Source organism: Scyliorhinus torazame, unplaced genomic scaffold (genome assembly GCF_047496885.1).
Source record: "Scyliorhinus torazame isolate Kashiwa2021f unplaced genomic scaffold, sScyTor2.1 scaffold_462, whole genome shotgun sequence".
Taxonomy (NCBI): Eukaryota; Metazoa; Chordata; class Chondrichthyes; order Carcharhiniformes; family Scyliorhinidae; genus Scyliorhinus; species Scyliorhinus torazame.
Genome location: NW_027308189.1, coordinates 39,226 through 56,118, shown reverse-complemented (window position 1 = coordinate 56,118; position 16,893 = coordinate 39,226). Strand labels below are relative to the sequence as shown.

At 46.0% G+C, this 16,893-nt stretch overlaps 1 protein-coding gene across 1 annotated transcript in view; it reads right to left on the bottom strand.

Annotated features, from left to right (window-relative positions):
- Window positions 1–3,642: 3,642 nt before the first annotated feature.
- Window positions 3,643–16,893, bottom strand: part of LOC140406311 (lysophosphatidic acid receptor 6-like) — a 40,899-nt gene continuing 27,648 nt past the window's right edge. The window contains exon 2 of the mRNA XM_072494425.1: window positions 3,643–4,698. Coding sequence (XP_072350526.1) covers window positions 3,643–4,644 — 1,002 coding nt within the window. The 5' untranslated portion in view covers window positions 4,645–4,698. The remainder of the gene's footprint in view (window positions 4,699–16,893) is intronic.

Genomic DNA, 16,893 nt, shown 5'->3' with positions numbered 1-16,893 from the left:
GGCCGAAGAGATATTATTTATTTAACACTATCACTGATACCAAACACACTGTTTGTATGAGCATTTAGGAGCCTGAAATCTTCCAAAGCTTCTTGGTTATTCATAGAAACTAGTTTTGGTAGTTATTTTAAATGAGAACTATTAAGTGCATAAAGGCTTTATAAAATGTAATAGCAGAGACTCAGTTAGGGGGTCATTTAAATACCCCAGAGCAGATCGTACCCAATCTGGCTAGGCCATAGAAGGCAGAGGGTAGCAATGGAGGGATGCTTTTCTCATTGGAGGGCTGTGACCAGTGGTGTTCCACAGGGATCAGTGCTGGGACCTTTGCTCTTTGTAGTATATATAAATGATTTGGAGGAAAATGTAACTGGTCTGATTAGTAAGTTTGCAGACGACACAAAGGTTGGTGGAATTGCGGATAGCGATGAGGACTGTCTGAGGATACAGCAGGATTTAGATTGTCTGGAGACTTGGGCGGAGAGATGGCAGATGGAGTTTAATCCGGACAAATGTGTGGTAATGCATTTTGGAAGGGCTAATGCAGGTAGGGAATATACAGTGAATGGTAGAACCCTCAAGAGTATTGAAAGTCAAAGAGATCTAGGAGTACAGGTCCACAGGTCATTGAAAGGGGCAACACAGGTGGAGAAGGTAGTCAAGAAGGCATACGGCATGCTTGCCTTCATTGGCCGGGGCATTGAGTATAAGAATTGGCAAGTCATGTTGCAGCTGTATAGAACCTTAGTTAGGCCACACTTGGAGTATAGTGTTCAATTCTGGTCGCCACACTACCAGAAGGATGTGGAGGCTTTAGAGAGGGTGCAGAAGAGATTTACCAGAATGTTGCCTGGTATGGAGGGCATAAGCTATGAGGAGCGATTGAATAAACTCGGTTTGTTCTCACTGGAACGAAGGAGGTTGAGGGGCGACCTGATAGAGGTATACAAAATTATGAGGGGCATAGACAGAGTGGATAGTCAGAGGCTTTTCCCCAGGGTAGAGGGGTCAATTACTAGGGGGCATAGGTTTAAGATGAGAGGGGCAAAGTTTAAAGTAGATGTACGAGGCAAGTTTTTTACGCAGAGGGTAGTGGGTGCCTGGAACTCACTACCGGAGGAGGTAGTGGAAGCAGGGACGATAGGGACATTTAAGGGGCATCTTGACAAATATATGAATAGGATGGGAATAGAAGGATACGGACCCAGGAAGTGTAGAAGATTGTAGTTTAGTCGGGCAGTATGGTCGGCACGGGCTTGGAGGGCCGAAGGGCCTGTTCCTGTGCTGTACATTTCTTTGTTCTTTGTTCTTTGTTTGTTTTGAACTTGCCTACTTGGCTTTAATGAAGATTGGATGTGGGTACATGATCAATCCACTCTCAGCAGGGGGAGATCATTGAAAACTTTTAAGAAGATTGCATTCCTCCATTTTAACAATGTTTATATTTTTAACTCAAATCCATCAGATTGCCGGGGTATTGGGAAACCTCAGTAGGTAAAAGGAGACAACAATGCTTGATTTATCAGTTAAGTGCCTTTACAGCACTGCTAGTGAGGCAACAGGCGCAGCATTATTTCCTACAGGCCTGATGGATTTAGCGTTTAAAGTCTCTCTCCCACATTCGTGATCTCCTCTGATCCTATCATCACTGATAACCCAATCCTTCCTCAATCTCCCTGCGATCTCTCAGTTTGTCACCCCACCCACTGAACCTCCTGATACCACCTCCTCCATTCCCCCCTACCCAACCCCCACAAACCTCTTCCACCATCTTGTCAATGTCCATACTCAACCCTGCGACCTGTCAGCTTCGCTAAAGCCCCCACATTCATCCTCGACCCCTGCAATTATCCATCTTTCCCAAACACACTTCATCCGTCCAATCCCTTCCTTCATCACTTTAAACTACAAATACCTTGGCGGTGGCCATTTCTGGAATCTTTCTTGCCTGACAGGGCTGAGGAGTAAAAGAATTACTGTGGACTCAAACTTTCAAAGCTTTTGGGGAAAGTCCATACTTCTGGAGTTTCTCAACTTTCTACACTCTGAAACCCCACCCTGCCAAATATCAGAGGTAGTCATCTTGACTCAAAACCATAGCACCAGAAAACCTACATGCCTTTCATCCACAGCCCATTGAACAGCCTCTGAAACAATTAACTAAATGCTGCCCTTATCAATGCTAAGTATGCTGAGGAAGATTTTTTTTCTGCAGTAAGTGTGGTGACATTCAAAATGAACTCATTTGCATTTGCAATTTGAATACACAAAGTGGAGAGAGGAAATATTTGACAAAATGCTTTTAGCTTGCACCATACACTAATACATACTTAGAACACCGTGTATAGTTTTCATTCCCATATTTAAGGAAAGATTTACTTCCATTGGAGGTTGTGCAACAGAGGAGGTTTTCTAGGATGATGATCCCGGGTAGGGAGGGACCACCATATGAGGAAAGATTAAATAGATTTGGCAGCATGCTCCGTCCCGCCACTCCCATTTTCTGGTACGATGCGCCCCTGCTGGCAGCGGGATTCTCCGTCCCCGCAGCCATCCAATGGGAGTTTCCCATTGTGGGCACCCACACGCATCTGGGAAATCCGCGGGCGTGAGTGCGCTGCTGGCAAAACGGAGGTCCCGCCGTCGGAGAATCCAGCCCATTGGGTTTGCACTTCTTGAAGATCAGAAGAATGAGAGGTTATATGATTGAACCATGTAAGATTCTCAGGGGATTAGACAGGATAAATATTGGGAGAAAATTTCTACTCATGGAAGAGTGTAGAACCAGAGGACATAATCGCAGAATAAAGGGGAGCTCCTTTAAGATGGATTTGAGGAAGAATTTCTTCTCTCAAAGAATGGTGAATCTTTGGAATCCTTTACCCCAGGAAGCTGTGGAGGCCGAGTCCTTGAACATTTTCAAGGCTGAGGTCGATAGGTTTTTAATCAGTAGGGGGGGTGAAGGGTCGCGGAGAGAGGACAGGAAAGTGGACTGAGTGAGTGTTAGATCAGCCGTGATCTTATTAAATGGCGAAGCTGGCTTGAGGGGCTGAATGGCCTGCTCCTGTTCATATTTCTTATGGTCTTAAAGAAAGAATTTGCATTTAAGCAGCAACTTTCACCACCTCCAGATGGCAGAAACAATCACAGCTAATGATATGATGTTCTTTTAAAGCACGTAAAATAAGCTGCCTCACAGACTAAAACCAGTTGTCTGGTTATGATAGATTCATTTAAAGGCACATGGTTGTTTTGAAGCAAAATATAGTTCGAAGCCCCAGGATAGTTATTTATGGGTTCATGGGACGTTGGCATCGCTGGCTGGACAACATTTATTGCCCATCCCTAATTGCCCTTGAAAAGGCAGTTAAGAGTCAACATTGCTGTGGATCTGGAGTCACATGCAGATTTTCATTCTAAGGACATGAGTGAACCAGATAAGCTTTTCCAACAATGGTTTCATGTCATCATAGACAGATTTTTATTGAATTCAAATTTTACCATCGACAGCGGCAGGATTTGAACCTGGGACCCCAGATCATTACTCTGGGTCTCTGGATTACTAGTCGAGTGACAATGCCATTATACCACTGCCTCACCTGATTTTACATGACTACAACTGCAGCAGAAACATTTCAGTATCTAAACAGTGGGTCTTGCTGCTGCAATTGAATTATCTGCATGGGAACTTGGATTCCACTGTTTGCAACGACACCTGAATAGACTTAGAGTTCCTTTGAAAGCTTCTTGAAATTTCCGACTGGAAAACCAGTAGAGTAGAGGATCGAGGCAACAGTTCACATTGGCTAGCACAATAGATGCATAATAAATGTTTTCAATCTTGTAAAGCCACTGGCACTTCTCAGGATAGAACTGTTTCACTATGACACCAACTGAACGTGAGACTTGTACCGGCAAGCAGCACACAAGGAATATAACCAGAGACACGGCAATCATTCCCATTGATTTCACCTTCATCGCTGTTCTCCTCGAAAGGCTGGTATCCATTTTGACTATATAAGAGCCAAGTAAAATATAGCAAGTGACCGAAACCAGAAATGGGATGATGAAGCCAGGGAATATATTGACCATACTCCATGTGAAGTATACAGATGACATTTCAGTTTGGTGTATACGTAAGCATTGGGTAACATTGCTCATTTCAGATGTTTTGAGGATAAAAAAGAATGGCAATGCGTTAATAAAGAGGAAAATCCATACGCCAATGCAAACTGCTTTCATAAACCGTTGGTTCTTAAAAATACTGTGTTCAGTCAGGCGCACAACTGTGATATACCTATGCAAACTCACCAAAGTGAGAAAGTAGATGCTGCCGTACATGTGTATGAATAATAAGAACACTTTTAGCTGACAGAGGAACTGTCCAAAGGGCCAATGATTCGCCATTGAGAAGTAGGTGATCATAAGTGGTGCTGCTGGAGCAATGCTAATGTCCGATAAAGCCAGATTAAACTGGATGATCATTCCGGTTTTCCATTTCTTGAAGCGAAACCAAAACGTATAAAGGCTTAAGGCACTCAGAACAAAACCAATGATAAAAACTACACCTAGAAAAGTAGGGATGAAAATAACCAGCTTCTGAAGTTTGCATGCAGGATTACTGATTGAAGTATTAAAGGTCATTGTTTTGCATTGAGAGTAGTAGAGCTGTCACATCTGGTCCCTCGGTTCATTTACCTAGGAAAATAAGCAAATACACATATTTAAATTGAAATACAAAATTGCAACCATTGCAGCGTTTTGAAATGCACATTAAATATGAAATTAGAAATGTGGATCAACCCTGGGCAGCACGGTAGCATTGTAGGGCAGCACAGTAGCATTGTGGATAGCACAATTGCTTCACAGCTCCAGGGTCCCAGGTTCGATTCCGGCTTGGATCACTGTCTGTGCGGAGTCTGCACATCCTCCCCATGTGTGCGTGGGTTTCCTCCGGGTGCTCCGGTTTCCTCCCACAGTCCAAAGATGTGCAGGTTAGGTGGATTGGCCATGATAAATTGCCCTTAGTGTTGGGTGGGGTTACTGGGTTATGGGGATAGGGTGGAGGTGTTGACCTTGGGTAGTGTGCTGTTTCCAAGAACCGGTGCAGACTCGATGGGCCGAATGGCCTCCTTCTGCACTGTAAATTCTATGATAATCTATGATAATCTTCTCAGATGTAGATAAGGTTGCCAAACCTGGATTGGCCTGGAATTGATGCTCAATCTCTCGGTCATTGCTGTGTGCAACCCTGGAGAAAAATCACAGGGAGGTTTAAAAGATTGTTTGTCTTTTTTCTTTTCTTTGAACATTTCTCTTTGCCAGATACAAAAATATTTGGCCGACAGACGAGCATGAATGAGGAGGCAGTGGCGTAGTGTAGTGGTATTGTCGCTGGACTAGAAATCCAGAGACCCAGGATTTCTGAGGACCAGGTTTCGAATCCCACCACGGCAGATGGTGGAATTTAAACTCAATAAAATATCTGGAATTGGCCTCATGATACGATTGACGTAAAAAAACCATCTGGCTAGCTAATGTCCTTTAGGGAAGGAAATCTGCCAACCTTACCTTGTCTGACTTACATGTGACTCCAGAGACTCCAGACCCACCGCAATGTGGTTGACTCTTAATTGGCCTGGCAAGCCACTCAGTTCTATTCAACCACTATGAAACCACAAAAAAGGGATGAAACCGGATGACCCAGGCATCGGAAACGACAAGGACAAACACAGCCCGGTCGAACCTGCTAAGTCCTCCTTACCAACATCTGGGGGCTTGTGCCAAAGTTCGGAGAGCTGTCTCACAGACTAATTAAGCAACAGTCTGACATAGTCATATGGATAGAGTCATACCTTACAGACAATGTCCCAGACACCACCATCACCATTCTTTGGTATGTCCTGTCTCACTATCAGGACAGACCTAGCAGAGGTGGAAGCATAGTCTGGAGAGAGTTGCTTTGGGAGCCCTCAACATCAACCCTGGACCCCATGAGGTCCCATGGTTTCAGGTTAAGGATGGGCAAGGAAACCTTCTGCTGATTACCACATATTGTCCACCATCAGCTGATGAATGAGTACTCCCTCCATGTTGAACACCAATTGGAGGAAGCACTAAGGGTGGCAAGGGCACAGAAAATGCTCTGGGTTGGGGACTTCTACCAAGAGTGGCTTGGTACCACCACAGACCGGGCTGGCCGGGTCCTAAGGTAACTGCTAGACTGGGACTGTAGCAGATGGAAATACTTGACCTCATCCTCACCAACCTGCCTGCTGCAGATGCCTCTGTCCATGACAGTATCGGTAGAAATGACCACCGCACAGTCCTTGTGGAGACAAAGTCCCGTCTTTACATTGAGGATCCCTCCATTGTGTTGTGTCGCACTACCACCGTGCTAAATGGAAAAGACTTTGAACAGATCTAGCAACTCAAGTGTGGGCATCCATGAGGCGCTGGGGGCCATCAGCAGCAGCAGAATTGGCATATCTCCCACTCTACCTTACAACCAAGCCAGGGGATCAACCCTGGTTCAAGGAAGAGTGCAGAAGAGCATGCCAGGAGCAACAAAATGAGGTGTCAACCTGATGAAGCTACAACACAGGATTACTTGTGTGCCAAACAGCATAAGCAGCGAGTAATAAACAGAGTTATTCGATTCCACAACAAACGCATCAGATCGAAGCTCTGCAGTCCTGCTGTGAATGGTGGTAGCCAATTGAACAACTCACTGGAGAAGGAGGTTCCACAAATATCCCCATCCTCATTGCACATCTGTGCAAAAGACAAAGCTGAAGCATTCGTAACAATCTTCAGCCAGAAGGTTTGTGTGGATGATCTGTCTTGGTCTCCTCTGGAGGACCGCAGCAGCACAGATGTCAGTCTTCAACCAATACAATTCACTCCACGTGATATTAAAAAATGGCTGAAGGCACTGGATACTGCAAAGGCTATGGGCCTTGACAATATTCTGGCAATAGTATTGAAGACTAGTGCTACAGAGCTTGCTGCACCCCTAGCCAAGCTGTTCCAGTGCAGTTACAACACTGGCATCTACCCGGCAATGTGGAAAATTGCCCAAGTTTGTCCTGTACACAAGAAACAGGGCAAATCTAATACAACCGATTACCGCCGGATCAGTCTACTCTCCATCATCAGCAAAGTGATGGAAGGAGTCATCAACAGTGCTATCAAGTGGCACTTACTCAGCAATAACCTGCTCACGGATGCTCAGTTTGGGTTCCGTCAGGTTCACTCAGTTCCTGACCTCATTACAGACTTGGTTCAAATATGGACAAAAGAGATGAATGCCAGAGGTGAGGTGAGAGTGAATTTTTTAAAATTAATTTACTGGATGTGGCATTGCTGGTTAGGCCAGCATTTATTGCCCATCCTTAATTGCCTTTCAGAAGGTGGTGATGAGTTGCTTTCTTGAACCACTACAGTCCTTGAGGTGTAGGTACACGCACTGTGCTGTTAAGGAGGGAGTTCCAGGACTTTGCTCCAGCGACAGTGAAGGAACGGCGATATATTTCCAAGTTTGGGTGCTGTGACTTGGAGTGGAACCTCCAGATGGTGGGGTTACCAGGTATGTGCAGCTCTTGTCCTTCTAGATGGTAGTGGTTGTGGATTTGGAACAAAGAACAAAGAAAAGTACAGCACAGGAACAGGCCCTTCGGCCCTCCAAGCCTGCGCCGACCATTCTGCCTGTCTAAACTAAAATCTTCTACACTTCTGGGATCCATATCCCTCTATTCCCATCCTCTCTGAGGTGCTCTCTGAGGAACCTTGGTGAGTTACTGCAGCGTATCTTGTAGATGGTACACACGGCTGTCACTGTTCGTCGGTGGTGGAGGGATTTTTAATGACCTGCACTGGTAGCCACAGTATTAATGTGGCTAGTGCAGTTCAGTTTCTGATCAATGGTAACCCCCAGGATGTTGATTGTGGGGGATTTAGCGATGGCAATGCCATTGAATAGCTAGGAATCCTATGGCATTAACTGACCTCCTGAGCCCCTCCAAAGCCTGTCCGCCATCTACAAGGCACAAGTCAGGAGTGTAATGGAATACTCTCCACTTGCCTGGATGAGTGCAGCTCCAACAACACTTAAGAAGCTCAACACCATCCAGAACAAAGCAGCCTGCTTGATTGCTCCCTCTTCCACAAACATTCAAACCCTCCACAACCGCGAACAGTGACAGCTGTGTGGACCATCTACAAGATGCACTGCAGGAACTCGCCAAGGTTCCTTCAGCAGCACCTACCAAACCAATGACCGCTACTTTCTAGAAGGACAAGAGCAGCAGATATCAGGGAACCACACCACCTAGAGGGTCCCCTCCAAGTCACAGCACCCTGACTTGGAAATATATCACTGTTCCTTCACTATCGCTGGGTCAAAATCCTGGAACTCCCTCGCTAACAGCATTGTGGGTGTACCTAGACCTCAAGACTGCAGAGGTTCAAGAGGGCAACTCACCACCACCTTCTGCAGGGCAACCAGGGATGGGCAATAAATGCTGGCCTACCCAGCGACATCCACATTCTGTAAAATTATTTTTTTTCAATTGGCGAAGAAAGACAGTTTGTCACAAGGATGAATGTGTTCACTGACTAATGAAAGAGCATGGGGGTAAGACACGTGATGAAATCTCCTGGAGCACAATTAATCACAGTTGTCGAACCTAGATGTGGGGGAAATTATTTAGGTTTTGTTGGCTAAACCGTGTTTAGGTAATAGCATCATGGTTCTCCTGAATAAATTGGATAGAGCTTGCCCTGTAGTTGGCGCTGATTTCCGAATCACATTTGGGTCAAGATCCAGATAATAAAATGGAAAGATAATAAAGCAAGACATAGGGGCGGGATTCTCTGATCCTGAGGCTAAGTGTTGATGCCGTCAGAAATGCCGTCGCGTTGTACGACGGCGTCAACAGGCCCCCAGGAACAGCTATTCTGAGCCCTATTCGGAGAATCGGCGGACCGCCGTCGGGGCGGTGTCGCGCGATTCGCGCCTGGCCCGGCGATTCTCCGGTCTGGCATGGGCTGAGGGAATCCTGCCCAGGTTTTCTACTGAGGAGCTTTGCATTACATCTAGCTTAACCCCACTATTGAGTGTAGAATGAAAAGAAAAATTCTGTTTCCAGATTATCTTCGAGTTGAAGGACTAAGAGTTGAATTGTATACCCGATGAGATGGTTTTTGGGTTCCTTGTATGCAGTATAGTACAACCAGGACACTTCGACCCTAACTGTGTCCATACAGAAATATGAACCCCAGAGAAACACCTCTACAAAGTGTTTCAACTTGCCAGGTTCTGTTGAAAGTGAGGTAAAAAAATCAATTACTTGCGATGAAGGAAAAATAAATGGCATTTATGTAACCTGATATAACCGTGGGATGATCTAACAAATCCCAAAGAGCCTTTGAGGTGTAGTCTCTGTCACAATGCAGAAAACACAGCAGCCAATTTGCACACACACATCCCCTGCAAACTGCATTGTCTGGTTTCGTAAGGGATACAATGTGAGGTCCAATGTGAGGTCTAACACCCTCACACCAGGCTCACTTGGGATTGAAGCTAGGGTCCCATTTAGGTCAGGTTGGTGAGCCAAAGTTGCCTGCTGGACACCACAGACGAAAAGGATTTGAATTTCTGACAGCTCCGTTGCATCAGCAACCCTCAGGGATGTTATGCGGAGAAGGGGGCGTGGTTTCAAGGGGCTGGGGGAAGGATGCAAGCAATCAGGAGAGCGATAAATGGGGGAAAACAATGGCCTTCGACCCTGCAGTGGAGCTCTCTGACTTCAAATCCAGGTAAGTACATTTTCATTTTATGATGGGCTGCGTGGAGACTGTATTTTCATGAACACAGCTGGGCTAACGTTGGATATGGTCAATTCTAGAATGAAAATTTCAAAGAGGCTTTGGACCCCCAATTTGTGGATGCTTATCTGAACATTGATTCCATGCATGGGCACTGGTTAATTCTTCTCCTGCCATCCCCAGTATGGTGGGCAATGTACATCCCGCACATAATGAGTGCACACTTTCTACCCACGATATCATAGAATCATCGAATTGTGGAATTTACAGTGCAGAAGGAGGCGATTCGGCCCATCGAATCTGCACCGACCCTTGGAAAGAGCACCCTACTTAAGCCCACACCTTCACCATATCCCCGTAACCCAGTAAGTCCACCTAACCTTTCTTGGACACTAAGGGGCAATTTACCATGGCCAATCCACCTAACCTGCACATCTTTGGACTGTGGGAAGAAACCGGAGCACCCGGAGGGAACCCACGCAGACACGTGGAGAGCATGCAGACTCTGGACAGTGACCCAGCCGGGAATCGAACCTGGAACCCTGGAGCTGTGAAGCAACAGTGCTAACCACTGTGCTACCACGCCCATTCCATGCCTCAAAAGCAGGCACATTGCTGTCAAATATCAGTGAGTGACATATTGCTCGAAGGAGTATGCTAAATTTTGGTGATTGCTGTTTGGACCTGACTAAAGCAAAAGTCTTTCAATGATTATCGGTGTGCCAAAAATGCTGTTCCAAGTTTCAAAATGCACCTTATCGTATTTCAGAAAACAATAATATTGTTGTTTGAATTTTCATAGCCCAAGTTAGTAATGTTGAATGGCAAGACAATTCTTTGGTACAACACGGGAGCAGTCAAGTTGTTAATCTCGGACAAGTATTTTGAGAAAGTGCCTGCAAGAGAATATGCGTCACCCAACCACTGGTTACTGAGTGGCAGAGGCAATCGGTTAGATCTTGGCTTTGTAAAATAAGTGCCAGCGTGTCAGCAGTCTGATTAACTCCATATTTATTTCCACTGACTTCAATGCAAATAAAAATCAGGAGAGATGTACAATGAGCAGCTGTCCCATATCATTGCTTAAAGTCAAGATCAGTGGTTCTTAGGAAATTGTCCCTCCCATGATCGAATATTGGTAAATTGTACAGAACCACACTGCAATATATGATTTTGGACAACTTCCGTTTTCGTCGATTAATCTGTCTGAAGGCAAGCCTGACATACAGTGCCGCAATATCTGCCACATGTGGGGCAAGGGGGCTGCTCCCACATCCACCCCAGCCTGAATAGATATCGAACCCCATGCTGTTAGTACCAGTCTGATCCATACCGGCTGTACAGCCAACTGACATTTGGCAACATGCTCTTCTAATGTGCGTATTGCAGTCTCAAGCTCAAAATAGTGATGGCAAAGGCTCCAATTGTCTTTCCATTTCATGGCTGACGAAGAATCGGTCGCACTCTTAGCGCCTGCTATTGGCTTATGTTGGAAGGGTTTGCAGGTTCATACTCAATCTCTTTGGCCTCGTTATGAATGAACATTCCTTGGCCACTAAGTCCTCGAGTTCGACGTGAACCCAGAACTTCTCTGGCTCTGAAGCAGGCTCACTACTCATTGCTCCACAAAAACTCAGTTGTTGAACAATTAAAAAGGGGGAAGTATCTAAAGGTGTTCATAAATATATGATGTAAATAATATGATGATATAAATATGGATAAATATATAAAAGTCAAGCATTTTAATGGTTTAATTCAGCAAGATCTGCAGAAAGTAATTATAGTGCTATTGATTTCATTTGTGCCAGTCTGATTCAACAGCAAAGACTGGTTTCCTTTTTATTTCACAGAAATAGTGATGAGCTATAGATAATTTACATTTACTTTGTAAGACTGTGGATACCAAGAATAGTGGATAACAGTTTATTGAGGGACCACAGAACCTGATATAAAGATTACTGCCCCGATATTTCCCGCCGGGTGGTGCAGAATCAATATGGGTACAACTGGTTTTAGTTCACTTCCTGTTCACTTATATTTTTCTTCCCTTCTCCATGCACACGGGTAGCTCTTTGGTACTTCCCCAGTTCTCATCAACAGAGATAATTTAAGGGCCAATCGTAGCTTCATTGAAGTGTGGGATTGTGTACTTGCCGACGTATTTGAGTTTTAACACATGGGGTGGCGAAGAGGGTGAGGTATTATGCGAGGAGTGTTGATGGAAGCCTCAAGTTTCCTTGACAACAATCAAAATCATCTTATTTGCAGTGAGCTCCACTGCCATGATGACTTTTTCTTTGTACCTTGCCAAGGTTTCACGATTTATTTTCAGCCAGATAACACAAATGATGCAATCAACTTTCTCCTGGCAATTTTGGAATGATGTTTTCGCCTCTCTGCCTACATGCCACCTTCCCGGCCCCCAGCCTCGGAGCCCCGAGCCTGCTGGATAGGAGGCACGTGTGCATGCCACATCAGTCCGCTTCCTCTACCCCACCCGCTGCACTCATACTGGAGCAAACGTCTCTTCCCATCTCCACTCGTAACACCACCTCACTCTCCCCTCCCCTGAACTAGATGAAGAGGGAATCTTGAACCATTTCCCTTCTAACACCCAAGGGTGTACAATCATTTATACCTGCACACTGGCCTGGTTGAGGACAGATAACTCCATGGCTGCTTTTTCCCAACGCCTCCTGAGTGTGTCTGGGGGCATCCTCCCCTTTCCGGATAGGATCCCACTCTCCTCTCGCCAAGTCTCACAACAAGACCTCCAATACATTGTTAGAAACCTTGGTGCTTGTCCTGTTCCATGCTCAACCATTCCTTAAAGTACCAGTGTATAGATTCAACTCCATCTATTTCTTGCCGCCACAATGCATCACCACTTTAAGAAGTGCAAGCTGCCTTTAAGCAGCGTGAACCATGTGCAATATTAGGCCCTTGCTGATGCTTTCAATGACTGAAAAGCGCAGCCAGACACATCAATCATTTAAAACAGGAAGAAGCTCCAGTTAACATAGAATCATAGAATCCCTACATTGCAGAAAGAGGCCATTCGGCCCATTGAGTCTGCTCAACACTTCGAAAAACCACCATACCTAGGCCCAATCCCCCTCCCTGTAAACCCACACTAAGGGTCAATTTGTCATGTACAATCCACCTAACCTGCATATCTTTTGAATGTGGGAAGAAACCGGAGTCCCGGAAGAAACACACGCAGACACGGGGAGAATATTGCTGCCTATAGCACAATTAACAGGCACACGTAAATTTCAAAATGGAATCCCCACTTCAGTTGTTTTACTTGACAGGCAAAAGAGTTTTAAGACATTCTTAAAGGGAAAGACTCCCTCTCTTGCTCTGACCATTTACGACTTTCTTTTCTCCATTTCCTCCCCTCAAGGTGCTGTGGCAAAGTTCCATAGAGACCAGCAATCGCCCAAAACCCAGCCAGTCTACAGTCTGTAGAAGGATCATTTAGATCCAAAACGTTAACCGTGTTTCTCGCAGCAACAGATGCTGCCAGACCTGCTGAGTTTATCGAACATTTTCTGTTTTTATTTCCGATTTCCAGCATCCGCAGTACTTTGCTTTTATTAGAGATGCAGTTATGATGCATTGGGATGAGTATGAAGTGGCAGTTCTAGGAATAACACATTGACTTCCTGCATTCATTCTGACTTCTGCACTGCACTAATGATTACTGCACTGCATCCACGTACATATTTCCACTGCTAATTATCTGATGAACTGGTTATTTTACGAAGGAACTCTAAACCACAGCCATCCCAACAGTCTGAAAGGCCAACTGTACTTACAGGTACACATATATTATGTATACATAAAGGAACATTCAATGTTGAATTAATTTTAGTCTGTAATGCCCAATTTGAAAAAAAACCCACTTCAATGGCAGAAAGATACTTGAACTAAATGAGCAATTGAACAGTCTTAAAATTATTGCGGCCACAAAAAAAACTAACATTTGGAATTCATTCAATTGTGACAGGTTTATTGGGTAAGCCACAAAGAAGCAGGATGTTAGTGTGGGATGACTTTCACGGTTTCAAGATTTCAAGCTTTCAGCAGAAAAATGAAATGTCCTTGGACTTCAACTATAACCAATTTCACGAGAAGATTGTCTTGAATAGGGCACGGTTACAAATCTGATTGCCATAACCCCCACATGGACCACGGGGAATCATAGAATTTTCATAGAATTTACAGTGCAGAAGGAGGCCATTCGGCCCATCGAGTCTGCACCGGCTCTTGGAAAGAGCACCCTACCCAAGGTCAACACCTCCATTCTATCCCCATAACCCAGTAACCCCACCCAACACTAAGGGCAATTTTGGACACTAAGGGCAATTTATCATGGCCAATCCACCTAACCTGCACATCTTTGGACTGTGGGAGGAAACCGGAGCACCCGGAGGAAACCCACGCACACACGGGGAGGATGTGCAGACTCCGCACAGACAGAGACCCAAGCCGGAATCGAACCTGGGACCCTGGAGCTGTGAAGCAATTGTGCTATCCACAATGCTACCGTGCTGCCCCTATCATCCATCGTTGATCTCCCCGTGGGACCCATGGAGTACGAGTTTCCAAGGGATGGTGGTCAACCACCTGGGGCTCGCTATGAGCTAACATAAAAGCAGGCCCAAAACTGGGCCTGGTGCGGTAACCCATTGGCTGCGACCCAGTGTGAATCTTTCACTAAATAAGAATCACATCCTGGTTCCAGTAACTTCCTCTTTCTTACATGCTGTAATAATATATTCAACATGCAAGTACACATAAAATACAACACACAATGAGCACAGCACATCAGGTTAGTGTTTAATCATCTGCACCAACAGTGGTCCTTAACCTCTATGGTCACACTGTTGCTTTGCACCTTTTCTTCAACCACATATCTAATCTACTAAGAGTTGATGTGGGCCTGAATTTTCACCAAGATGGAGATCCTCTGAAAATGGTGGAATTGGTGAAAATCCTAAATCCTGCCCCCGAATATGGCACTTCCTTTTTTTAAAATGTTCTTATTGAAATTTTCGCATTTTATGCACTATACATTTGGTAAGGATAAATAATAATAAGAATCTTTCTTAATGTCACAAGTAGGCTTACATTAACACTGCAACAAAACTACTGTGAAAATCCCCTAGTCGCCACACTCCAGCACCTGTTCGGGTGCACTGAGGGAGAATTCAGAATTCCAATTCACCTAACAAGCATGTCTTTCGGGACTTGTGGGAGGAAACCGGAACACCCAGAGGAAACCCATGCTGGACACGGGAGAACGTGCAGACTCCGCACAGACAGTGACCCAAGTCGGGAATCGAACCCGAGTCCCGGGCGCTGTGAAGCAACAGTGCTAACTACTGTGTTACCTTGCCACCCATAAATGCACCGGTTACAATGTACATGTCATTTTCCTTTGTGTCGATTCCCCCCCCCCCCGCTTCATTTGTTGTTTCTGGGTCCTTTCCTGTGTGCCTCACTGCACAATGGGCAGTTATCTGCTATTTACCTGTGGGCGGTGCCCTTCCTTTCTCTCCCCCATTGTGTCATTTGGCCACCCCCCTTTTCTTCTCTCCACTATTCTCAGTCTTTTCTCGGTGGTTCCTTTTGTTATGGCCATGTTCTAGGCCCCCTGGCCTCTGTATCGGCTGTTTTCTGGTTACCCCTCCTTTTTCCCCAGACCCCCCTCCTTCCCCCGCTTCCCTTTCCCGTCTGTTCCCTGTGGTCCCATTGTCTCCCATGCTTCCACCCAATCCCGCTGTTGGCTTCGAACAAGTCCTGGAACAAGTTTGTGAATGGCCTCCACATTTGGACTTTAACTATAACCAATTTTGCGAGAAGGTTGTCCTTGAATGGTGAACTTGATCTCCAGATAGAGAATTTCCGACAGGTCGGCCAGCCAGTCTGCAGCTGTGGGTGGTGCTGCTGATTGTCAGCAAAGCAGGATTCTCCAGTGGGCGACTAGAGAAGCAAAGGCAAGCGTATCAGCCCTCTTCCCCATGAATAGTTGAGGCTGGTTCGATACCATGAAGACTGCCACTCCTAGGCACGGCTCCACCCTCACACCCAGAACTTTGGACATTGCCTCAAGGAAGGCTGTCCAGAACCCCACATTTCTGGGACATGCCCAGAACATGTGGGTGTGGTTGGCTGGGCCTCCCTGGCACCGTTCACATTTGTCCTCCACATCCGGGAAGAAGCTGCTCATTCGGGTTCTTGTCAGGTGTGCTCCACTTTCGGCTGCATGAGGCTTAGCCTTGCGCAGGAGGAGTTGACCCTGTACAGTGCTTCGCTTGGTGAGCGGGGCCCAGAAGGTTGTTGCTGTACAGGAGGACTCCTCCATCCTCATCCATTCTGTGTCTGGGTCCTTCACCCATCCCCTCACTCTTTCCACCGTGGCTGTCCAGTGGTAGTATTGCAAGTTCGGGAGGGCCAGGACCCCCATATTTCTTCTTCTTTGTAGTACTATTTTGGTGATTGTTGGATTCCCCCCCCCACCGCCCCACTAAAACACCATAATCATCTTGTCTATTGAATGGAAAAGGGCCTTGGGGAGGAAAATATTGGCGGTGGCGGCTGCAGCGCGAGGAATCGTCGACGAAAGGGACAGAAAGGGAGAAGACACAAGATGGCGGCGGAGAAAGCTCAGGCGACATGGGGGCCCGAGCAAGACGGATTTTTGAGGCGGTGTGTGGAGCTACTAAAGAGGGAGGTGCTGACCCCGATGCTACAGGCAATTGAGGGGCTCAAGGAGGCACAAAGGACCCAGGAGACAGAGCTCCGCGTGGTGGAGCAGAAGGTGACGGATAATGAGGACGAGATCCTGGGCCTGGCGGTCAAAACACAGACGCACGAGGCACTCCATAAAAAGTGTATTGAAAGGATCGAGGCCCTAGAAAACAGAGCGCGAAGGAAGAACCTTCGGATACTGGGTCTCCCTGAGGGAGTGGAAGGAGCGGACTGTGGAGCTTATGTAAGTACGATGCTATGCTCATTGATGGGTGCTGAGGCCCCTGCGGGCCCCTTGGAGGTGGA